Here is a 26,524-nt window from a genome sequence, read left to right on the forward strand (position 1 = left end):
TCTCTCGTGCCCACTTTGTTCAAAGTCTGATTTCTGCAGCTCTTTCTTTAAAAGGGCGCCTATTTCTCTGCTCCTTTCTTCTAAATTAACTGAATGTCACCCATGTCTGTCCCCTGGCTTTGTCCCTTACCTGGTTTTTCTTTTGGGGATCTTTCCCTGTCCCCTCCCTGGTTTGGGACCTTTTCCCTGTTCGCTTCCATGCCCTCTCCCTTCGGAACACTCACTACATTAACGCTCTGTATCAGGTCACCTGACTTGTCTCTTTTCCGTTTTCTCTTTTCCTTTCTGCACAGGAGTGCAGGGCTGGTCCCCGGCCTGAAGAATGTAAAAAATAACCAAACTGCGCATATGCGGCCTGTTCTGGCCAGCCATGCGCTGGAGACCCCGAGGTTCGTTGGGAACTGCAGTTCCTGACCTACGATCTAAAAGAAGGTAGTATTGAGTTTCATCACACTAAAGTCAGTGAGGTCTGTATGGTACTCCACTTCAAAACGATGAGTTTTAATTCTAGCTTGCCTGATGGAACATGTTGACTGAACCAAAGTGCTGTGCAACAGGATTATTTTGTTGGCTTCTGTGTTTTTAATGTTTTAAAAAAAAGTTTTGGATTGAATGTTAAATAATTAATAAAATAGAAGGTTTGAGTTTGCTCAACATTATTACATTTTTTTAGCATTTTATTTACTGTTCAATTTGTTTTTCAGGCATATTTTATCTTGGCTGGCTCATTAGTATCTGAAGGAGGTAGGGGCATTGATTTGGAACACTGCCATGATGTTCTCTCTAACTATTTTCATCCATGGTGTCATGAACAGGATAAACTTGCCTCACATTTTTTTCTGTTCTTTTCAAAAGAACTATGCTCACATGCAATAAAAACAGAAAATGCTGAAAAAACTCAGGTCTGACAGTGTCTGAAGAAGAGTCATACGGACTCAAAACATTAACTCTGTTCCTCTCTCCACAGACGCTGTCAGATCTGCTGAGTTTTTCCAGCATTTTCTGTTTTTATTTCAGATTTTCAGCACCTGCAGTATTTTGCTTTTATGCTCGCATGCATGTGTACGCACTAGGCCTTTGTGTGAAGCTTGTAAATCTTTTGTGGTGTTTTATTCTGGATCTGCTGGACAACCCCTTATTTTACTATTTAACTACTCCAATGTGGATAATTGCCCAGGTATGTCCTGTACACAAAAGCAAGACAAATCCAACCCAGCCAGTTACCACCCCATCAGCCTACTCTTGATCATCAGCAAAACGATGGAAGGCGTCATCAACAGTGCTATCAAGTGGCACTTGCTCACTGACGCTCAATTTGGGTTACTTCAGGATCATTCAGCTCCTGACCTCATTACAGCCTTGGTTCAAACATGGACAAAGGGCTGAATTCCAGAGGTGAGGTGAGAGTGACTGCTTTGATATCAAGGTAGCATTTGACCAAGTCAGGCATCAAGGAGCCCGAGCAAAACTGGAGTCGATGGGAAACAGGGAAAAGTCTCCACTGGTAGGAGTCATACCTAACACAAAGGAAGATGGTTGTGGCAGTTGGAGGTCAATCATCTCAGTTCCAGGACATCACTGCAAGAGTTCCTCAGGGTTGTGGTGTAGAACCAGCCTTCATCAGCCGCTTCATCAATGACCTTCCCTCCTTCAGAAATGAGGATATTCGCTGATGCCTGGACAATGTTCGCCATTCGCGACTCTTCATACTGAAGCAGCCCATGTCCAAATGCAGCAAGACCTAGACAATATCCAGGATTGGGCTGACAAGTGGCAAGCAACATTTGCCCCACACAAGGTCCAAGCAATGACCATCTCAAACAAAAGAGAATCTAAACATTGCCCCTTGACATTCAGTGGCATTTCCATCACTGAATCCTGGGGGTTACCATTGACCAGAAATTGAACTGGACTAGCCATTTAAATACTGTGGCTACAAGAGCAGATCAGAGCTTAGGGATTCTGCAGCAAGTAACTCGCCTCCTGACTCCCCAAAGCCTGGCCATCATTTACAAGGCACAAGTCAGGATTATGATGGAATACTCCCCACTTGCCTGGACGAGTGCAACTCCAACAACATTCAAGAGGCTTAACACATCCAGGACAAAGCAGCCAACTTAATTTGCACCCCCTCCACCACTGACACACAGTGGCAGCAATGTGCACCATCTGCACAAAGCACTGCAGGAACTCACCAACACCCCTTAGGCAGAACCCTTCCAAACCCATGACTGCTGCCATCTAGCAGGACAAAGGCAGCAGATGCATGGGAACACCATACACCTGGAAGTTCCCCTCCAAGCCACACGCTTCGATTAAAATCCTGGAACTCCCTCCGTAACAGCACTGTGGGTGTATCTGCACCACATGGACTGCAGCGGTTCAAGAAGGCAACTCACCACCACCTCCTAAAGGGCAATTAGGGATGGGCTGGCCTATCCAGCGATGCCCACTTCCCATGAATGAATTTTTTTTTTAATTGTTAATTTGATTGCGAACATAATTAATTTGTATCCAATTCTCAATTAAAATATTAAATCAAACATCTTTACAAATTTAAAACATTTCAATTTGGTTTAAATTACCTTGAGAAAACATTTTAAGCAGCCATAAGGGTCAAGATTTTTAAAACTGCTCAGGTCCTTTTCTAAACTATGGATGTTTTGTACTCATGTTTTGGCTATTGCAGCTAAGTATCCTGCCTCTATTCCTACTTTGTAAATAAAATGATCTATTATGCTCAATTTGCCCAATAAGAATAAACTGAATTGTCTGCTTTATTCAGTTTTATATTCTTCCTTTTCATCCTTTTTTTCTTAGATTTTTGTTAAAAAAAGCATTGCTGATTGCATAACTTTTTAATTTTCTCATACTGATTTTGTTGCTATAAACCATAAAATTATAAGCTTCCAGGGGTAAAGTAGTTTTGTTGCTGACATTATCCTGTTGTATTTTCTTTACAGCAACACTTTTAGTGGCAGTAAATGAACTCCGAAAGAGTGCTCGAGCTAGAGGAATAACTTTATATCAGTATGGTATGCCAATTTTACATTTAATATTATAATACAGTTTTTTTTAAAAAGCTCCTACTGCTCTGCAAGTATATGAAGCATCCTGACAGCAGGATATGTCTATGTGCAGGGGAATTTTTCACAAAGCTGAGTAATTATTTACTGTAGATGGTGATGTGAATGGGGGGGGTGGGGGGTCAACATTACAATATACAGTTTAATACTCTACTGAAGATTGACACCAATTAAAATAGAAGCAGAAGTTCCAGATGTCCATACTTCTGTATCCACATGTGAGATCCTTCACATCATTCAAATTTCCCAATCCAACACTAGATGAACTTGTGCAGCCAGTGAGAATTTTAAAGGATAGTAGAGGAAATATATACATTTAAGTTTAATAAAGGAATAATAGAGTAAATTGGAAATATTCTTCAGCTTCTTAATCAATGAGCTTCCCTCAATCATAAACTCAAAAATGGGAATGTTCGTTCAGTACCATTCATGATTCCTTGGATAGTGAAGTAACCCGTGTTCACATGCAGCATGACCTGGAGAACATCGAGGCATGAGCTGATGAGTGGCAAGTAACATTTGTGCCACACAAGTGCCAGATAATAACTAACTCCAACAAAGAGAATCTAACTATCTCCCCATCACATTCAACTGCATTACCATTGCAAAATTCCCCAAAGCTGGGGGTTACCATTGACCAGAAACTTAACTAGACCCAGCCATGTAAATATTGTGGCTACAAGAGCAGGTCAGAGGTTGGGAATTCTGTGGTGAGTAACTCACTTCCTAACTCCCCAAACTCTGCCAACCATCTATAAGGCATAGGTCAGGAGTGCGATGGAATACTCCAATTTCCTGGATAAATGCAGCTCCATCGGCACTCTCTAGGGAAGAATTTTCCCATCGGCGAGCGCGTGGGGGGGGAGAGCCACTCGTCAACACGTAAAATGATGCACGGTGATGGCGGGCGTTCCTACATCACCGCGCGTCATTTAAATTGTCAGTTCAGTGGGCGTACAGCTGCGTTAGCTGCACGCCCGCCTTACTGTCAAAGGCCTATTTTAAGGCCCTTAAGGTCATTAAAGCTGTTAAGAATGCTGCCTGTCCAACCTTAAAGCGGCCTTCGTGTTTTTTATGAAACCTCATGCACGGGCGGGATGAGGTTTCATTAAGTATTTTAAAATGTAATTTATACTTTTATTCTTTGACATGTCCCAGCTCGTGATAGTGTCACATGAGGGGACATGTTTTAAAAGTGTTACGAACCTTCATTTCAAACATTAACACTGAAAGAATCTCCCTGAGACACCTCCGTGGAACCTCACAGGGAATCCCCCCCCACCTTCCCGCACACGAAGCGCTCAGCACTTCCAGGTGTGCGTCATGCTGGGCGGGCCTTAATTGGCCCGTCCACGTAAAATGGCAGCACGCACCCGATTGAGGGTGCCGATCAGGTTTGCGCTCGCTCCTGCCCGCCCTGCACAACCCTGACAGGGAAAATTCTCCCCCTAAGCTCAGCACTGTCCAGAGCAAAGCAACCTGTTTGATCAGCACTCCTTTCCACCACCTTAAATATTAATTCCCCTCCACCACGGTTGCAGAGTGGCAGCTGTGTGTACCATATACAAGATGCACTATAGCAACTTGTCAGGTCTCATTTGTATCCTGAACAGCTTGGTTAACACATTCGGTTTATTTTCAAGGTAGACTGTTTAGGATAGTGTCATCTAGTCAGAATGCAGCAATGTGCCTCTGTGAAGGAAGCCCAGCTGTTATAGAGACATTGTCTGTGGGCGTTACAATATTACTTCCACCACTGTGAGAAAGAATGGAGCTGCTACACTCGCTATTCCCATGGGGCCCTGATGGATGGGAAAGCTGAACACCATCTGAACCAACAACTTCTACCACCTAGAAGGACAAGGGTAGCAGGTACATGGGAACACCATCACCTGCAAGTTCCCTTTCAAGTCATACTCCATCCTGACTTGGAACTATATTGTTGCTCCTTCGCTGTTACTGGATCAAAATCCTGGAACTCCCTAAAAGGCAGCTCACCACCATCTTCTCAAGGACAGTTAGGGATGGGCAACAAATGCAGGAATTGTCTGCGATACTCTCATTCAATGCACTTTTTAAAAAAATCGGCAGATTAAGCTACTTAATGTTATTCTTAATCATATTTTTGGCAATTTTGTTGATGCTTCATATTGTTATCTTTGTTTCAAGGCCTTGATGTGGCTGAAATGTTATAATCACAATGCAGTGCCTCCCCCAATTTCATCGTGACATTGCAGGCACGTTCTACTTCTCACATCGCCAGCCCGCAACACTCTTTCCCCCCCCCCCCCCCCCCCCCCACCGCTCCATCTGGACTTCTATGGAGCAAAGGAGAGAATAATAGTTGGGCTGAGTTTGGGGTGGTTTTTGCAAGGACATGCGTTCAGGAACTTAGCTCATCTTTGAATGACAGAGCAGACTGAGGCCCTATAGCACCAGACAAATTTGGTTACAGATGGCTAAACAAGTTGTATGCTAGAAATACACAACTATATTCCCTAAAGTTTGAGGGAATTTGCGGACGATATCAGGGAGACTGAAAAGGGTAGGAGAGAATTTGGGGATCAAGAAATGAAAGGTGAGGGAGGGGTTGAACAAACTAAAAGGTGAAGTATTGTGATAAATGAAGAAATGATTCAAGGAGCAGCGTTTGTAACCCATTCAGTGAATTTCACGCAGGTGTTGATGATCTGTCATTGTAGATTGTGTACATCAATTATTTCCATTCAGAGTTTAATTTAGATGACTGCATAAATATTAAAATGTACCCACCCATCAATATATGACTTTATGGAAATTACATTCTCTTCGAATATAAATTAAATTTCATTTAAGTATGTGTTATTTCATTTTTTTTACATTCCTCTTCGGGGGTAAGGCAAAACAGTTGTTGAGAGGCCTGGTTAATTTAGTAATATAAACAGGTTATTATATAGGATTAAGGCAATTTATATCATCAAATTCAGTAATTTGTGACGAACTTATTTGACTGAATACAAAGTAAATGTGAAATTTTTTTGAACATCACCTCTGTAGTCCATCATCACATGACTCTAATTGCTACAGCTGTTCTGTTTTAAAGAAAGCCATTTATGTAATGACTTAAGAAGTAGTTTTGGAAGTTCATGCCCCCAATATGTAGCCTCACCTGTAGGAAGTGTACATCAGAAATTTAGATTTGTGTCAATCGCTATTTTCTGACTCTCAGTTTTAATGCAAACTCAAAGTTATCCTGTCTTCATGTTGGGTGGGTAGTACAACTGCATTTCAAGGATCAGGAAGTCTGAACTAAGCACTGCAACCCTAAATGGATTAACAAATTAGAACTGAAACGAGGAAGGACCAAGAAGGGGATAGAAACAAACAGAAATGAATTCAAAGGTTGGTCAGAGGGATCTATGGAAAAACATTGTTACTGATGTAGAACAGCACTGAGAAATTATTTCAGTATTATCATAGAAGCGGACTATCAAAGAACATATGAGAAGTCGACTCATGAAGACTCAGACGTTTATGGCACAGAAGGAGACCATTCTGTCCATCATGTCTGTGCTAGTCAACAAAGATCTGACTACACTAATCCTATTTTCCAGCCCTTGGCCCATAGCCCTGAAGGCTATGGCAACACAAATGAACATCTAAGTACTTCTTAAATGTTATGAGAGTTTCTGACTCAGCCACTCTTTTAAGCTGTGAATTCCAGACTCCCGCCACCCTCTGGATGAAAACATTTCTCCTCAACTCCCCTCTTAGCCTTCTACCTCTTACCTTAAAACCATGTCCCATGGTTATTGACCCCTCTACTAATGGAAAAGGCGCCTTCCTATCCACCCTATCTTTGCCCCTCATAATCTTGTACACCTCTCTCAGGTCCTCTCTCAACCTTCGCTTCTCCAAGGAAAACAACCCCAGCCTATTCAATCTTTCCTCATAGTTCTGACCCTCCCACCCAGGCAGCATCTTGGTAAATCTCCTCAGCTATGCAAGTTTAGGCAAACAGTGAAGAAACAGAGGATAAGCACAAAATAGGAAAGGTATCAGTTTTTTTAATATATTCGTTCAAGTATTTACAAGGTAAGACCCTGAATAACATGGATCATAACTCATACCGAAGTGGAATTTAAAAAATTCAGTATAAATGAGATGGAAGATTCAGATAAGGATGGATGGTATTTACGCTGAAGGGTTGGGAGTGACGGAGGAGATTTGGGAGATATTGATCATTGAGGGAGTCGATGAATACTAGAGACATTTTGGTAGCTTGGAAATAGGTAATATGGTGTCCATTTTCAAAAAGGATGACAAAGCAGATTCAAGCAACAACAGACTAATTAGTCTTCAATGGGGGTAGAAATTGAATTGATTACCAGGTGTAAGTTTGAGGATTACCTCGAGCAAGTATCATTCAACGTGGATTCAGAAGGGTAAGCTTCCATCTGACCAACTGCTTTTAGTTTTTTGTAAATATATCTTAATTGGCCTTTGATAAGCCTTATGATAGAAATATTTGCATTTATATAGTACTTCCATAACCTCCAGGTGTCTCAAAGTGCTTTACAACTAATGAAGTACTTTTTTTTTAAGCGTAATCAGTGTTGTAAGAAATAGTTAATTTGCACTCAAACAACAGTGGGATAATGACCGGTTAACCTATTTTTTTTTTGGTAATGTTGATTGAGGGATAAAGATTCGTTGGAACACCAGGAATAATTCCTAGTTAACTCTTTGAAATAGTGCCATAGGATCTTTTACATCCACCTGAGATGTGGGCTTAGTTTAGCATCTCATCTGAGACAGCACCTCCAACAGTGCAGTGCTCCCTCAGTTCTGCACTGGAGTGTCAGCCTTGATTTTTGTGCTCAAGCCCTGGAAAGAGGGGTGAGTCCTGCAGGCAGAATTTAGGAAGTTAGGAAAGAAACGGGCAAGCAGGACCTCCAAGGTAGTGATCTCCAGATTATCACATGGACTGGGAACAATGAGTATAGAAATAGGAAGGTAGAATAGATGAATGTGTGACTGGACAGATGGTGCAGGAGGGAGGGCTTTAGATTCCTGCAAATTGGACCTGGAATCTTATGATTCAGAGCTGAGTGTGCTACCAACTGAGCCACGGCTGACTTATACTTTTAAAAAGTGTTTGAAAAAGTGCTACATGACAGTGTCCTATGGAATGCACATCCTGTTCTATGTGAGAACTCCAAGGTGCTTCTCGTGCCCTGGATAATCACATATGCAGGAAGTGCCATCAACTGGAGCAGCTTGAGCTCCAGGTTTTGAAACTGTAACTGAAGCTAGCATCAGTGCAGTGCATTTGTCAGGATGAGGGTTTTTTGAATAGCACATTTCTGGAGACAGAGGGAATGGGTGACTGCCAGGCAGTCTAGGTGGACCAGGCAGGTAGTGTTCCGAGTGCACCTCGTTCACCAACTAGTATTCACTTTTTAAAATTATTCATTCACAGGATGTGAGCTTCGCTGGCTGGGCCAGCATTTATTGCCCAACCCTAGTTGCCCTTGAGAAGGCGGTGGTGAGCTGCCTTCTTGAACCGCTGCAGTCCAAGTAGTTTTAGGCACACCCACAGTGCTGTTAGGAAGGGAGTTCCAGGATTTTGACCCAGTGACAGTGAAGGAACGTGATACATTTTCAAGTCATGATGGTGAGTGACTTGGAGGGGAACTTCTGGATGTTGGGGTGTTCCCATCTATCTGCTACCTTTGTCCTTCTAGATGGTAGTGGTCATGGGTTTGAAAGGTGCTGTCAAGCCTTGGTGAATTCTTTCAGTGCATCTTGTAGATGGTACACACTGCTGCTACTAAGCATCAGTGTTGGAAGGAGTGAATGTTTATGGATGTGGTGCCAATCAAGCGAGCTGCTTTGTCCTGGATGGTGTCAAGCCTCTTGAATGTTGTTGGAGTTGCACTCATATAGACAAGTAGGGAGTATTCCATCACACTCCTGACCTGTGCCTTGTAGATGGTGGACAGGCTTTGGCGAGTCAGGAGATGGGTTACTCGTCGTACAATTCCTAGCCTCTGACCTGCTCTTGTAGCCACAGTATTTATATGGCTAGTCAGTTCAGTTTCTGGTCAGTGGTAATCCCCAGGATAGTGGGGGGATTCAGTGAAGGTAATGCCATTGAACATTGAATAGCGATGGTTGGATTCTCTCTTGTTGGAGATGGTCAATGCCTGACACTTGTGTGGCGTGAATGTTACTTGTCACTTCTCAGCCCAAGCCTGGATATTGTCCAAGTCTTGCTGCATTTGGACGTGGACTGCTTCCGAATATTGAGAGTGGTTCCTCCAGGGAGTTCAACCAGACCCAAGCTCATGCCATCATGACTGGCACAGCTGTATAAAGGGACAGGAGGAAGATTGGGAAAGCAATAGTGATGGGGAATTCTGTCATTAAGGCAACAGGCAGAAGTTTATGTGGCCACAGACATGAATCCAGGATGGTATGTTACTTCCTTCATGGCAGGGTCACAAATGTCACTGAGCAACTGCAGAGTACTCTTGAGGGGGGAAGGTGAATAGCCAGCAGTGGTAGTCCATATGAGTAGCAACAATGTCTGCAGGCAGATTTCAGGGAATTGGAAAAGAAACAAGCAAGCAGGATCTCTGAGGTAGTAATCTCTGGATTACTCCTAATCCATGTGCTAATGAGTATAGAAATAGGAAGATAGATGAATGTGTGGCTGGACAAATGATATAAGAGCTTTAGATTCCTGGACTTTGGAACTGTTTCTGGGGGAAGATGAGATCTTTACAGGCCGGTTGTGTTGCACCTGAGAAGAGCTGGGACCAGTGGGGAAGGTCTAAACTAACTTGCTGGTAAGTGAGAACTAGGAGGTAATAGGACAAACAGGGTGCACAAAAAATTGAGACAGGTAGCATTGGAGGAAGAAATAGTAAGGTATTAGGTTGGAGTGAGATGGATGCAATAAGGTCTAAATTAGGTTTACTGAGCATGAATATGAATGCACAGAGTAAGAAAAAGGTCGTGAGTTGCAGGTGCAGATAGCCACATGGAAATATGATTTTGTGGCAATAACAAAGATACCAGCTCAAAAGGAGCAGGTCTGGGTACTAAGTCTTTCTGGATGCAAGATGTTGAGGAAAGCAAGGAAAGGGGAAAAGGTATTGGTTAAAGAGAATATTTCAGTGCTGGAGAAAGAGGATATCTTAAAGGTATCAAAAACAAAATTTATTTGCTTAGAACTAAGAATTATTGTCTTATTGGCTGTATTTTATAGGACACCAACTACAGGGAAAGATTTGGACAAACAGTTAGAGGACAGTGATCATAGTATCATAAGATTTAAATTAGCTATGGAAGAAGACGAGGAGCAATCTAGAACTAAAATAATTAATTGGGGACAACCTTCCAAACCTCTACTGCCTTGAAGGACAGTGATAGCTGACACATGGGGAACTTACAGTTGGTGGTGTTCCCACTAAAGCCACACACTATTCTGACTTGGAACTACATCGCCATTCCTTCACTGTTGCTGGATCAAGATCCTAGAACTCCCTAACGGCACTGTGGGGTATAGCTATACCAGGTGGACTGCAGTGGTTCAAGAAGGCAGCTAGTCATCACCCCCTCAACAGTAATTAGAGATGGGCAACAAATGCTGGCCTTGCCAGCGATGCTGACATCCCACATAAAATAAATTAATGGGGTAAAAATGACTCTGGTCCAAGTAAATTGGAATCGAAGAGCTGGATTTTCATCAAGGGAGGATTGCAGAAGTTGGGAATCATTCCCCCCCCCCCCCCACCGAGTCTGCGATCACGTCTCCAGCTTTGAGGAACCCACCCATCCTATTTTCATGTCAGGGAGGCTAGCATTGGCTAGAAACGGGCCTGCTACTTCTGGAGGCAGATGGATGGCAAATCTGGCAGTTAGAAGGCTGTCCGTTTACATTGGCCCAATTGTAATTGTGACCGTTAAGCCCTCTAGCCTCACTTCCCCACCCACTCCCATGCACCCCATGCATCCTCCATAAAGTATCCACTATGTACAGAACCAATGAGCCATTGGCAAGTCTTTGAAACGCTGCTGAAACTAACAACATAAGCAAATACTCCTGAAAATTTCAAAAAAACTGCTCATCTTACAACCTCAGGTGTCAGTCAGGCACAGCCATTCATAGTATCAGTGACAAAAAGTGTTAATCAACTTCACGCCCCTTAATCTTGTGTAAATAAATACACAGGCATTGAAAAAAATCTTCAGAGAAAGATCAGTTTATTACAAGGTAATAAAGATGTCAATGAAGCAAAGCTAGCACTCCCTGCAAGCTATGTCAAAATTGCCTAGAGGGCCGAGTCCATCAGCCATTCTTCAAGCTCAGCCAAATATTCATAATGAGACGATACGGAAAAATGTTTAGCCATCTGCTCAACCTGCTCAATGGTTGCCAGATGGCCTCATTATGAATGCTTGACTAAACTCAGGTGTATTATCAGAGACAGTGACTTATCAGTAATGGGTTTTGCGATACCAGATTATGGAAGAATTCCTACCTCACTCAAATATGCTGTTGAAGATTGAGGTCCGTGGTCTGGAAGTGTTTGATTTTTGGGGCACCAGACACTTGAAAGAGGAATACTCCCAGTGGGCATATTGAAATGGTGTGCCCTGGATTGTAGTCTAGGGATTTGTAAGTACTGAGAGGAATCCTCAAAACTGGAAGTAGGAATGAAGTCTGGGGGAATATGTTGCTTTTGTTGGGGTGGCTTAGAGTTTGTCAGTGTTTGGTTATGGCTGTAATGAGAGCAACAGGAGCTAACTACAATCTTGGGAGAAGGTGGCCTTGTTAATAGTGCCCAAGTGCAATTGGTGCACAAGTATGAGCAATTGGACTCCACCCCTTGGCCATGTTTTCACCAGCAAACCTCCCTCTCAACCTGTCTGCATGTTTTTTATTTCAATTTTTGGGATGTGGATATCATTAGCCCTTAGAAGGTGAAACTCTGCCTGGTTGTTTGGCACTTAAGAGGGCAGTTAAGAATTATTGTATTAATGTTGGACTGGAGAAACTTCAATGCCATACCAGGTAAGATTAGCAGCTTTCCTTCCCTAAAGGACTAATTGGTTTCAACGATAGTCCAATAGCTAAATGGTCACTCTTACTGATGCTAGCTATTGATTTCAACTGAGTTCAAATTTTCCATGGCGGAATTTGAACTTGAACCCCTGCATCATTAGTCCAGACTTCTGGCTTACTATTTCAGTAGCAAACACTATAATATGTGGCCTTTACATCCCCAGGAACTCGAGCACCTCTACTTTTCCCCCTTTGTCAACCAGTTGTAAAACAATCAAGCATAAATGTTTTGTTTCTTAAAAGTAATGAAGTGAAAGTTGGAAATAGATGGTGTGCAGTTTCTCGTTGTGCCTTCCCACCAGTCAGCAGGAGCATAAAAGCAAAAAATTAGTGTATTCTTAGCAATTTTAACAATTTATAGTGTGTAATCAAAATAAATTTCCATAATATATAGTGTGGCTTTTTCCTCTAGAAAAGAATAGGCTGAGGCATGACTTGATAGAGGTCTTTAAAATTATGAAAACTTTTTATAGGGTCTATGTAAAATGTTTGATATGTGGGGAGTCTAAAATCAGGTGTCATAAGTATAAGGTGGTGACTAATAAATTCAATAAGGACTTCAGATGAAACGTCTCGACTCTAGAGTCGTTACAATGGAACATGGCTAATTGAGGCAAATAGAATAGATGCATTTAAAGGGAGGCTAAATTTGTATTGGTTAAGTGGCTTGTTATCTTGTTATCTTTTGTATCACATGCTGATTATTTTCCCAGCCATGAACATTTCATTTATGTTAGAAACTGGTGAAACATACAGTGCACTGAAACATACAGTGCACTGTTCTTTGGTGTCCTGCTGGTAAAATAAAGGACCCAGATTCAGTAAAATAGCTTCTGACTTCCACTGTGTACTTGATTTCTGTAAACTGATATTTGGAAATGTTTCTGATCAAATAATGGTTTTAGAAAGAAAGACCTGCCTTCATGTAGTGCCTTTCACAACTTCAGTTTTTGCAAGGTGTTTTACAGCTTATGAAGTACTTTTGAAGTGTAGTTGCTGCTCTACTGTAGGAAACATGGCAGACAATTTGCGTGAACAAGGCACCACACTGCGCTGTGAGGAGTATCAGATGAACTGATTTACCAAGCTGATGTAGTTTGTGGAATAAATTTTTGTCAGGGCACTAAGGGAAAACTCCCATGCTTTGCAACTAAGTAATACCTTTTACATTCACCTGAGAGGGCAGACAACCTCAGTTTAACATTTCATTCAAAAAATTCTACCTCTAACAGTGCAACACTCCCTCGGTAAAGGAAGATTTGCATTTATATAGCACTTTTCATGACCACTTCAGAACGACACAAATATCAGCGTAGACTTTGTTACCAAGTCTCTTGGGACTTGAACCCGATGATCTTCTGATTCAGATATGAAAGTGCTGCCACTGGACTACTGTTTTGTAATGGTTTTATGATGTAATCTGCATACCTCTTGGTGCTACTGCATGGCACTCAGTGTCCACTATTTTCCAGATATTCAATGCAACACTCTGATTCTAAAATAAAGCCTCTCCATTTTTTAGCTTATAATTTCTCTTAACTTGTCCATTGTACCTCCAGAGCACTAACATGCAACCATATTTGTTTTCTAGTGATGCATGGTCATGATCCAACCACTAATGTTGTTCTGTTGGAAGACGCAGCTGCTGTGTTAGGAGTGTTGTTAGCAGCTAGCTGTATGGGGCTAACTTCTCTTACTGGTAAGACATAATGTTAATGTAATCATTTGGATGACCAATTCATTTATTTCTCATTTTCCTGTCATATTTGGTACTTTATATGCATGTGAAAAAGATGTACTATAGCATAGGAGCTACATTAAATGATTTGGAGAAATCAATATTAATTATATTTGCATTTAACAATGCAGTGATATGTTCTTGTAAAATAACCTTTTATCTGTTTCTATTATGTAGATATCTATAGAATCTATTTCTATATTCTCAAAGGGAGTAACATAAACAGGGTAACAATGTGTTGAGTAAACAGGGTAGCAACTTGTTAAAAACAAAAACAAAAGTACCTGGAAAAACTCAGCAGGTCTGACAGCATCTGCAGAGAGGAACACAGTTAACGTTTTGAGTCCGTATGACTCTTCAACAGAACTAAGGAAAAATAGAAAAGAGGTGAAATATTTTTCCTTAGTTCTGTTGAATAGTCATACGGACTCAAAACGTTAACTGTGTTCCTCTCCGCAGATGCTGTCAGACCTGCTGAATCTTTCCGGGTATTTTTGTTATTGTTTTGGATTTCCAGCATCCACAGTTTTTTGCTTTTATCTTAGCAATGTGTTAAGTAAGATTACATTGGTTCCCCAAGGCTCCCTTTCAAAGCTACCTGTTAGGTTCCTTCTCATTTTGATAACTCCTTTCTCTGTGCCCATTTTGCCATCCTGTCCTTTTTTTGGTCTTTTTCAACACCCTAACTGGTAATTTGTTCAACAAATCTGTAACTGAAGTAAGTTGCCTCAATTTACCATTGACCTTTGACTTTCCCTTGAACTTAAACATCCATTCTCCTTGAATTCTTTACCTAATAACAGAAGGTCTTTTCTGAATCTAATTTTCCCACCTCCCTAAAATATTTAAGACCTCTCAGTCCATCCTCCTCATCTTCTCAAGACATTAAACTCCTGGATGGACAATCAGCATCATGTCCTCACCTAGATTCCCTCCAATAACCCTACAACCTTTTTGTGATGAAGGGATCAAAATTGAACAGAGTATCCCAAATGTGATGTCTCCAAGTCAGATACAACTACTCTTTCTTTGACCTACAACTTCTCTTCCTTTGACCTACAAGTCTCACTGCTAGCTATACATGAACATTTATTTCCGAAGCTGTGAACACCGAGCAAATGTTTTCAATGACCTACCTGTCAAATTTATATCGTGCTTTTAAGATAGTAAAACCTCCCAAAGTGTTTCATGGGAGCATTATCAAGTCGGATACCAAGCCATGTAAGGAAGATGTTGGAAGAGAGAACTGAAAGCTTGGTCAAAAAAGTAGGTTTTGAGGAGTGTCCTAAAGGAAGGTGGAAAGACAGTGAGGCAATACTGAGCTTAGGACCTAGCAGCAACCCGTTAAATTAGAAAACATAAGGAATCATAATGAGTCAATTTGGGCAAAAAAAAAATTTATTTTTTAAAAAGTTAATGTTACATCTTTAATTTTAATTCTAAAAAAGTGTATCTGTTGATTCAGCATATTTTCAGGTGAGTGTCACCTTAAGAGTTGAAACAAAACAAAATAACCTTGTGCTTCAGTTTACATGCATAAAATGTCAACATTTGTTACATCTCTCTTTCCCAGATTTCATTGTGAAGTCACATCAATGCTGCTATTTTTTTAAATTTGACATTCTCTACCTGCTGTTGTATAAAACAACTTATTAAATTATACAACAGTACCATGTTAATGTTTTCTGTAACATTTCTGATTTATGCTTCTAGTGAGCAGAGCCTTCCCACTGGAAGCATGAAGTCAGTTGTCCCTTTAGTGATCTGGAACAATATAGAATTTGACAGAGGATAACCAATATTTTTTTTTAAGTAAATAATTTTGAAATAAAAGCTATCGTGATGATCGGTAATGTGAGGGTAGAAGGATAGGTTCTTGAGGCTACATTATTTTTCATAGCCTAATCTTGTGCTTTAATTAACTGCCATGAACTAAACCACACACATGCTGCAAACCTGAAATTTGAAAAAACAGAAAATTCTGGAAATACTCAGTAGGTCAGGCAGCATTTGTGGAGATGGAAACCATTTTCAGATCATAATCTCTACTCCCATTTTTCGGACAGCAGCTGTTAGCATTGATTCTGCTGCAGTCAGATCCAGCTCATCTAGACCCATTTTTTGTTTCTTTGTTTTGTCACATGCCAACATCTCTTTTGTCATTTAACCTCTTTTGCCTTCCATCCTAATACAGACTTTCCTTTATATTATTGCCTCCCCTCAACCCTCTTTTCCTGCCTCTATATTTGCTTAAAACCTGTCACATCTCAAACCTTCTCCAATTGGAATGAAAGACCATCAACACAAAACATTATCTGTTTCTTTCTCCACAGATGCTGCCTGACCTGCAGAGTATTTCAGTTTTTTATTTCTGTATCTTCCATGTTGGTGCTTCACAGTTAACTTTTATCCATATATAGTACTTGTCCCATGCTTTTAATATCTGGACTAGCAGCTCCACAGCCTGTTCTTTCTGAAACAGAGTCCTTATCAGCAAATACAGAAAATTGAGACATAGGTTGAGTCCTTATCAGCAAATACAGAAAATTTGAGACATAGGTTCATTGATTTGCTTTAAAAAGTTGCCTAAAATGTACAATTGGAATGTTTCAACGTATACATTGTTTGAATGTTTTGGTGCTGACACAGTTGAGCAGCTTAAGCAGTTACTCGCGTTGAGCATCCTTGTTTTATTCAGGTAATCCCTATTATGACAGCATTGGCTCCCTTGGTGTTGGAACACTGTTGGGTACAGTTTCAACATTCTTGATTTACACAAATACCGAGGCTCTGATTGGGAGGTCTATTGAGCCAGAAAATGTACAAAGGCTTACTGAACTTCTGGAGAATGACCCTTCAGTAAGGTAAGTGGGTGGGTTACTCTGCCATCCATTTGGAAAGCCTAAATGGCTTCAAGTGGGCTGTAAAGTGTATAGGAGTAGTTTTCCTTCTGGGATGCAGAATATTGCTTGAGCGTGTGACTGAGTCTCCCCTATTTTCATCCATTTAAGTTAAAAGATGAGAAAAGGACAAGCTCCGTTTTTGGCATTTGGTCCTTTTGGCACAGCTTTCTCCTGTGCACCGCATCCAGACTATCTTTTCTATCCAAGTGTAATTGGAGAACAACCTGCCATTTATGTTTTGCTTTGCTGATTTTTTTTAAAAACAGTAGCATCATAATGAAAGTTCTGGTTCAAATGGATCAGCAAGGAAGATGGGAATGTAGGAAAAAGGAGCAGAAATGTCTAAAGACATTAAAAAAAACAGTTGTGATGTATAAAGTTAATGGGGTTGATAATGCAAAGCTCAGCATTAAAATACAACGGAATAAATATTCATATTGTGTGAAATGGCATGAATTTGCATTTGTCAGATTAAGTTGTAGTTGAGCCATGGTGATAACATTTCATTCAAAGTTAAAGAAATTTTGTCTGTTAAAGGTGAATTGTAAATTTCAGACTCAGATTTTGATTGATTAGTTTCAATATACAATGTAAGAGAAATGCCATATCCTACGAACAATGTATTTTTTGAGAGAAAGGGAATTCCTATGCCAGACTTTTGATGGCTAAGTCATTAAAGCTGCATGATCCCAGAATTGAGCTTGGCAACATTACTATTGAACACCTATGACTGGTTGAATATAGTGGTTTTGCAGTGTGAATTTTCCAGCCAGAATAAACCTTACCGTTAACAGAAACAGCTCTTAATAAGTAACAGATTTCACCATCATGTTGGTTTTGAATCATAGTTACTATTGAGTTACTGGTTTTCAAGAAAAGTTATATGTAAAACACAGAAATTAAGAGCCAGAAATTCCTGAAAAAATTAACCAGTTAGTAATTACTGACAAAACGAGGGGTGTTGTGCTACTTTAGATCATTAAGATTACTGATTGGAAAATAAAAACAAAATATTTCAGTGAGATATAAATAAATGGTGCAAAAACCCTACTGTTCATGAATTAATTACTGATTCTACAGGTTGTGGCAATTGTTTAGTGGGAGTGGGGTAATATGAAACAGATCCTCTATGTGCCAATCGAATCAGAAAAGTAAAATACAGGACATGACATAACTGACAAATTGGCCTGTGATGGTCTGACATTGGCATGTAATAAAGCCAAATTGTGTCTGACCAAATGGTAACCATGCTTCTGTGTATAGTGCAAAGCCACTGAGTACACATTAGAGCTGCACACCATTTTTCCTACAGCACTTTTCTTTGGTGTTTCAACAGAGTTCAAAAACCATTGTTTACTGTTATTTCTTTTTCATCCTTTTTCTTACTGCTTTTAAAATATTGATACAGTTTATAGGAGCAAGAAGCCCTTCAAGCATGTTCTACAATTCAGTTGGATTATGGCTGATTTATACCATCAATTGAGTTGTGCTTTTCTCCTTAAATTTTTTTCATATTACTAACATAGGAACATACGAAATAGGAGCAGAAGTAGGGCATTAGGCCCCTGGAGCCTGCTGTGCCATTCAATAAGATTATGGCTGATCTGTATGTGTTGAATTCCACGTTCCATCTACCACTGATAACCTTAGATTCTTGTTAGGCAAGGGAATCAATCTATCTCTGCCTTTAAAATATTCAGTGACCCTGCCTCCACCACCTTCTGAGGCATAGTTCCAAAGTTGTACAACCTTCTGAGAGAACAAGTTTCTCCTCTTCTTTGCCCTTAAAGGGCAACCCCTAATTTTAAAACTGTGTCCCCAATTCTGGACTCACCCACAAGAGGAAACATCCTTTTCACGTCCACTTTGCCAAGATCATTCAGGACCTCGTATACTTCAATCAAGTCACCCCTCAGTCTTCTAAACTCCAATAGAAACGAGCCCAGTCTGCCCATAAGACAACCCACTCATTCCAAGTATCAATCTAGTAAACCTCCTCTGAACCGCCTCTAATGTAATTTACATACTTCCTTAAATAAGGAGACCAAAACTGCACACAGTATTCAAAATGAGGTCTCACCAATGCCCTGTATAACTGAAGCATAAAATCCTCACTTTTATGTTCAATTCCTCTCGTAATAAAGGATAGCTTTCCATTAACCTTCTTAATTACTTGCTGTACCTGCATACTAACTTTTTGGGACTCATGCACAAGAACACCTTGATCCCTCTGCACCTTGAAATTCTGCAGCCATTCTCCATTTAAGTAATGCTCTGCATTCTTATTCTTCCTGCCAAACTAAACGACTTCACATTTTCTCACATTATATTCCATCTGCCAGATTTTTGCCCACTCGCTCAACCTCTCTATATCAATCTGCAGCCTCCTTATGTCCTCTTCACATCAAATTTTCCTACCTATCTTTGTGTCATCAGCAAATTTAGCTACCATGCCTTTGTTCCCCACATCTAAATTATTGATATAAATTGTAAGAAGTTGAGGCCCCAGCACAGACCCCTGCAGGACTCCACTCATCACAATCTGCCATTCATGCATACTTTGTTTTCTGCCAGCCAGCCAGTCTCCTATCCATGCTAATATGTTACCCCCTACACCATGAGCTTTTATTTTCCTTTTGATGTGATACCTTATAAAATGCCTTCTGGAAATTCAAGTACAGCACATCTAGAGGTTCCCCTTTATCCATAGTGCATGTTACTCCATCAAGTAGCTCCAGTGAATTAGTTAAACATGACCTCCTTTCACAAACCATGCTGATTCTTCCTGATTACCTCGAATTTCTTCCTGATTACCTTGAATTTTTCTAAGTGTCCAGCTATAACCTACTTAATGATTGATTCTAGCACTTTCCCCATAACAGATGTCAAACTAAATGGCCTATAGTTTTCTGCTCCTACCACTTCCCCACTTCTTGAATAGAGGGGTTATATTTGCTACTTTCCAGTCTGGTGGAACCTTTCCAGAATCTAGCAAATTTTGAAAAATTACCACCAATGCAACTACGACCTTATTAACCACCTCCTTTTAAGACCCTAGGATGCAGTCCATCAGGACCCAGATACTTGTCAGCCCACAGCTTCATCAGTTTGTTCATTCCGCTTCCCTAGTGATTGTCATTTCACCAAATTCCTCTCTCCCTTCCACCTCCTGATTTATAGCTATTACTGGAATATTTTTTGTATCTTCTATAGTGAAAACAGAAGCAAAATATTTGTTCCTTTGATCTACTATTTCCTTATTATCCACTATGAACTTCCATTATCATTCTCTAGAGCTCCAACACTCAGTTTACTTACACTCTTCCTTTTCAAATACTTGTAGAAACTCTTGACTATCCATTTTTACATTCCTATCATACTCCAATTTCTTTCTCCTGATTAACCATAATCATTCTCTGCCGTTGTTTATGCTCTGATAACTCATCTGACCTGCCATTCATCTTTGCACAGTTATATGCTTTTTCCTTAGATTTGGTACTTTCCTTAACTTCTTTAGTTAACTACGGATGGTGGGTCCACCCCTTTTAATTTTTCTTTTTAATAGGAATATACTTATTCTGATTACCACTGCTTCTCTATTGATCTATCCCCTAGCCTAATACCCCAGTTTATTTTAACTAGTTCAGCTTTCATGCCCACAAAGTTTCCCTTATTTAAGTTTAAAATATTAGTCTTAGACCCACTTCTCCCTTTCAAACTGGATCTAAAATTTCAATCACAGTGTGACTTGTGCTACCTAGGGGTGCTTTTACTCTGTAATCATTAATTAATCTTGTCACATTACACAATACCAAGCCTAATATATCCTACTCCCTGGTTGGTTCCAAAAAAAACTATCTCAAAAGCATTCTATGAACGCCTCATCCAGGCTTCTACTGCCAATCTGATTTTTCCAGTTTATATGTAGATTAAAATCACCCATTATTATTGCCGTCCCGTTATCACAAGCCCCAAATATTTCTTTTTGTATACTTTGTCCTACATTGTGATTACTGTAGACCACTCCCATTAGTGACTTCTTTCCCCGACTATTCGTCATCTCCGCCCAAACCGATTGTACATCTTGATCCCTTGAACCAAGATCATCTCTAACTATTGCACCAATGGCAACCTTAATTAATCACCTAGCTTCCCATTCTTCTTGAATGTCATATAAGCCTCAACATTTAGGACCCAATCCTTGTCATCCTGCAGCCATGTCTCCATATTGGCTTTCAGACCATATTTATTTACTTCAATGTCAGCTTGTTTGCATTTAAAGGGCAGCCAGCAACTTCTAATTTAATGGGATGATACATTTTGACAAGATGTTGTGGCAATTTTGTGATAGAAATAACAGTTTTGACTGAAAATATAATCTTCCATCATCATGCATAATTCTTGCCTCTTATTTTACACAGACACCAAACCCAAATCATACCTTTGCTAATGTGTGACAGAGTGAGTGCGATTAAAGTTGCATGTATTTGTACAAAGTGGAGAATGTAAATGTAATCATACACTGTTCAGAAGAGATAGGGAAGATGCTGAAAATATCCATTAAATAGAACTACCAAATAAAATGGGGCTTGTCCAAATTTTTGTTCTTTTACTTCCAAATTTGTCTGTCGTTCTTCTTTTGGATATTTAGGCTTCTTGGGTTGGAAAGCAACCCAGAGTTGCCTTTCGTCATGCAAGGAGCACCTAGCCTCTGCTGAACATCTCATCTATGCAACCCAGCTAATGTTAGAAGGATTGAATATGAATGCACATTAACATTGTGATCTAATGCGTTGTTTCCCTTGCATGGCAAAATGCAGTATTAAATTATGTTTTTATTCTTTTGATTATTTTCCCCATTTCCACTGAAAAGTTTCTCTAAAGTATTTATTTTAGATGTAATGACACATTTACTCTCATCAGAGCTGTGCATGATGTCAAGGCTACCGACATGGGTCTGAACACTGTTCGATTTAAAGCGGAAATCGATTTTGATGGAAGGATAGTGACAAGATCTTACCTGGAGAAGCAAGACATTGAAGTGGTCTTACAAGTATGTAACATTGTCACTAAACAACTGACTGTGCGATAGTAGAACAAGTCCATATAGGGAAAAATTTTCTCCCCCCCGTTAGGGGGGGAAGTGCAGGAGTGGGCATATTCAGGTGTGCCTCCGATCGGAAAGCCGTCATTTTACGTGGGCAGGCCAATTAAGGCCCACCCATCGTGATGTCCACTAGGAAGTGCTGTGTGCTCCCTGTGCGGGCGGAGGAGGCGATTTCCTCAGCCAAGAGTGCGCTCTTTCTTTCACGCGTGCACGCTAAAGAGTGCACTCATCTCCTTGAGGCTAAGTGCTGCAGGGAGATCGGCGCCAAATTCAAAAATGGTCAGTGCACAAAATTAAAATTTCCCTGACATGTCCCCTCATGTGACACTGGCACATAAGTTGGGACGCGTCCATCTTTTTCGTTCAAACTTTTCTTAAATTTTTAAAAATGTACATGAAACCTCATCCTGCCCACGGCTAAGGTTTCATGCCTTACCTGAAGCCCCGCAAGGGCTCCCGGCCTGCCCGCCAACCTTAAGGTTGGACGGTCAGGTCCACTAGCTAGTTCAGTTAGTTTTTAAATGGCCTCAATTGGCTGTCGACCATTCCACCCGACGTCATACCGTGTCGTTTTACGCGTCGGCAAGCGGGCCCTGCCCTCAATATCCTGTTCATAAAGTTGCAATATCTGCTGTAGTTCAAAGATTAGAAAGGCAGGAGTTAATCTGGTAAAATGTCCATAATATAACAGGCTGCTGCTATCAATTTATTTTGGGTCATGAAATGACTCTTGAAATTTTGAAATTTCATGAACAAACGCTCAATGTCATTTAGGTGTAGTGTAGAGTATACGCTACAAATTGCAAAAGTCACTGCACTTCATTGCATCTTTGGAATGTTACTGAGAAACATAAGAAACTATAAATACAATTCTTTGTTGGCCTGACAACTTCAAAACCAAAACATTTTGCAATAAGCCGATGTAAGCTTAGAGGCAAAGGACCAGATTTTCACTCCCAAGGCAGCTCATAGAACGTTTTCAGGATGGTTTCTCAGAACAAGACGTAATGGAGCCAACCAGAGGGGGCTATACTAGACCTGCAATTGTGCAATGAGATAGGATTAATTAATTAGTGAAGGTGCCCCAAAGTATTTTGCATTCAGTTTGAGGGAGAGAAGAGAGAGTCCAAGACCAATAACATAGTATCAAACTTAAAAGAAAAAGCATATAATTGCACAAGGATGGACGGCAGGTCCGAAGATTGGACAGAATTTAAAAAACAGCAACGAATGACTAAAAAATTAATAGGGAGGGAAAGGTTTGAGTAACTTCAAGGTCTTCCCTTACTGGTAATACCAACCACCTCCCTTTTTTCCCCTTCCTTATCCTTTCTGAACACTTTGTACACTTGAATATTAAGTGTCCAGTCCTCACCATTTTTAATCCGTGTTTCTGTTATTGCCACTAATGATGCCCCACACAGCTATTTGTGCTTATGGCTCACCTACTTTATTCACTGCACTGCATCTACATATATGCATTGTAAAATGATCTTTGTATTCTTTGTAATCCGTCTTAATCCCCTCCTCTCTAATATGGTACCAATCTCTTCCCTAGTGCTGTCCAACACTCACTGCATGCACTTTATTCCTCTTTTCTACTTCTATATGCTACTGACCATCCTCCTGCCAATTTACTTTTAAGTCCTCCCCAACCATACTAGTGAACTTCCCTGTGAGAATATATTAAATTGCAAACTATCCCTTTTGAATAAGTATCTCGTGCTTTAGAGCTGGACCCAATGCCCTATGAATCTGAAGCCTTACCTCCTGCACGATGCCCCTAGCCGTGTACTGATCCTCCCTGTTTTTCTATTTCTACTCATGCTAGGGAGTGACATTGGGAGTAATTTGGAGATTACTACTTCAAGGTCCTACTTTTTAACTTTCTCCCTAGCTCCTAAAATCTTATTGTAGGACCTCAATACCTGCCCTCCCTATGTCATTGGTACTGATGTGTACCACAACTTCTGGCTCATTACCTTCCCCTGCAGAATATTCTGCGCACTCGCCTTGTTGTCCTTTACCCTGGCAATACACCATGCAGAACTAACTATGATGGTTACCGAAATGCCTGCCTGTACCCCGTCTCTGGAATCTTCTATAAAATACTACGTTTCTACTCTTTGCTGTTCCCTCCTGTGCAATCCCTTGCCCATTGGTGCCATGGTCTGAACTGCACTCCATCATCACTCCCACTAGACTCCACATCAAATGCTCCTGTGCTATTTGCCTCTTCCCACTGATATGGATGGCCACCCATCTATATAAGGAACTCTTCCTACCTGTGGGGGTGGCCACCTCCTGGAATGTATGATCCAGGAAACACACATCCTCCCTAATGCTCCACAGTAACTCTAGCTGCCTGCTGCTCTTGCACAGAATTCCTGTTGAACTGAAGCAGTTGGAGATGCTTCTTACATACTCCCATGACACATGACGGGTCCTGAAGTTGCCACAAGGTGCAGAAATTGCAAGCGTCAGGTCTTGGATGCCCAATCGTGATCTTAAAAAAAAAATCATTCTATTGCCTCTTGCAATCTAGCTAGTACCTTTTTTAAATTGTTAATTCTAATTAATGCTTCTTGACCTGCTCTGTGCCAATACTATATTCACTTACTGTTATATTTGCCCTGATTGAGGTTTTTAATTTCTTATTTCCTAATTTGAATGCCCTGGTTTAGAGAGAGAAAATGAGGAAATCTGACCACCCAGTCACTTTCCTATGACGTCACAATGTGATTATTATAGCTCTTTTATCCTCCTGCCAGCCTTACTCTTGGTCATGCTGTAACCACCTCTCTTTTATCCTCCTGATCTCGCTGTGCTCTCATTTGGATGGAGGCAGTCTCCTCATAGCAAATTTGGTGTGGGTGGGAGAATGCCAGTTCCACTAGTTCTGTCAGTCTCCCCCTCTTGCCGTCTGTCTCACACATGCATCAGCAGTTCCCACTGCCAATCCAGCAGTAACACAAAGATTAAGGGCAGAATTTTGCCTTCGGCGGGCGGGCAGCCGAACTCCACCGCTGAAATGGGGCTGGCCACCATTTTGAGTGCGTGGGCCAATTAAGGCCCACCCAGCGGCCTTCCTGATGCACTTCCTGTGTGGGGGGGTGGAGGGATTACCCATCTGTCAAAGTGCTGTCTCAGGGAGTTCACTGACAGGTAAGAAAAGTCAAAAAATAGAGAAATATTAAAATTATTAACATGTCCCCCTCATGTGACAATGTTAATAAGAAACACACAAAGTTTATTAAATTTTTCAACCACGGACATGAAACTTCATCCCGCCAGTGGATAAAGTTTCATGAATAATCTGGAGCCCACTGGGGCTCCTGGCCTGCCCACCAGCCTTAACGTCGGTTCCTCCCGACATCATCCCGCATCGTTTTCCCCTCAGCGAACGGGCCCCGCCCCCAAATCGCTGAGGGGAAAATTCTGGCCTAAGTGTTAGTATGTATACATTAGTACCTAACAGCGTAAGAAATAGGATCATGAGAATGCCATGTAGTTCTTCAAGCCTGCTCCACTTTTCAATAAGATAATGGCTAATCTTATATATCAACTTCACTTTTCCACCCAAATCCCATATCCCTTAACCTCTTTGGTGCCCCAATATCATAATGCTCAAATATCTATTGCTCTCAATCTCGAATATGTTTAACGACTGAGTGTTCATGGCCCTTTAGGGTAGGGAATTCCAAAAATTCTCAAGAAATTTTCCTCATCTCAGTCTGAAATAGTCAGCTCCTCACCCTCAGACTATGGCCTATTAGTTTGAGTCTCTCCAACCAGGGGAAGCAGCCTATCTGTATTTACCTTGTCAAGCCCTTGAAGAATTTTATGTTTCAGTGAGATCATAGTCTTTCTAAACTCTGGAGAATATAAGCTCCTTCTATGCAATCTCTCCTGACAGGACAATCCTGTCACCCCAGGAATCCATCTGGTACACCTTTTGTTGCATCTCCTCCATCCCCCTCCAAGGGAAATATATCCTTCCTTGGGTACAGAGATCAAACCTGAACAGGGTTTTTCAGAGGTAGTCTCACCAAAGCTCTAGACAAATGCAGCAAGAGCATAGGGCAGAATTGCCTGGTCCTGTTGGCGATTGGCATCATGGCAGGCAGTGGGGTGGGGAGATACAATTTGGTGTGAAGCGCAAAAATCGATTTCACACAGGCGTAATCATCCGGCAGTGTCTGGCATGCAGAATGCAAGTCCTGCTGGAGGCCGGTGTGAACCTGATTTGCATTCCAGTAACGGGCTGCAAAGTAAGGCCTGGCTGGAGTCACACACCTACCCCCCTCCCCAACAACCCCCCAGCCCGATTTACCATTATGCTGGTGGTAAACCAAGCTGGCCCACAACTTGTCTGGATACACGCATCTCTACGTTCTGTTAGACCAGGGACCAGGGTCTCCATAGCATCTGCCATCCTCCCCATGAGACCTCCATACACACACATGTGGGCACCACTTCATCAGAGATCAGGTGGTGCACCCCTCCGATTTTCATGCCACTCTGTTAAAGGCTTCCAACAGCTCTGTGTGATGTTCCCCTGCCTTCTACTGATTC

The 26,524-nt window shown here is 41.1% G+C and overlaps 1 protein-coding gene across 3 annotated transcripts in view; it reads left to right on the plus strand.

Annotated features, from left to right (window-relative positions):
- The window catches only part of slc30a9 (solute carrier family 30 member 9), a 136,963-nt gene that overhangs the window by 87,664 nt on the left and 22,775 nt on the right, over positions 1 to 26,524 (plus strand). For all 3 annotated transcript variants that reach the window (XM_041196346.1, XM_041196336.1, XM_041196355.1), the window contains 5 exons: positions 705 to 744; positions 2,964 to 3,035; positions 13,793 to 13,900; positions 16,638 to 16,803; positions 21,766 to 21,895. In XM_041196346.1, the coding sequence (XP_041052280.1) occupies positions 705 to 744; positions 2,964 to 3,035; positions 13,793 to 13,900; positions 16,638 to 16,803; positions 21,766 to 21,895 (516 nt within the window). The remainder of the gene's footprint in view (positions 1 to 704; positions 745 to 2,963; positions 3,036 to 13,792; positions 13,901 to 16,637; positions 16,804 to 21,765; positions 21,896 to 26,524) is intronic.

Source organism: Carcharodon carcharias, chromosome 1 (genome assembly GCF_017639515.1).
Source record: "Carcharodon carcharias isolate sCarCar2 chromosome 1, sCarCar2.pri, whole genome shotgun sequence".
Taxonomy (NCBI): Eukaryota; Metazoa; Chordata; class Chondrichthyes; order Lamniformes; family Lamnidae; genus Carcharodon; species Carcharodon carcharias.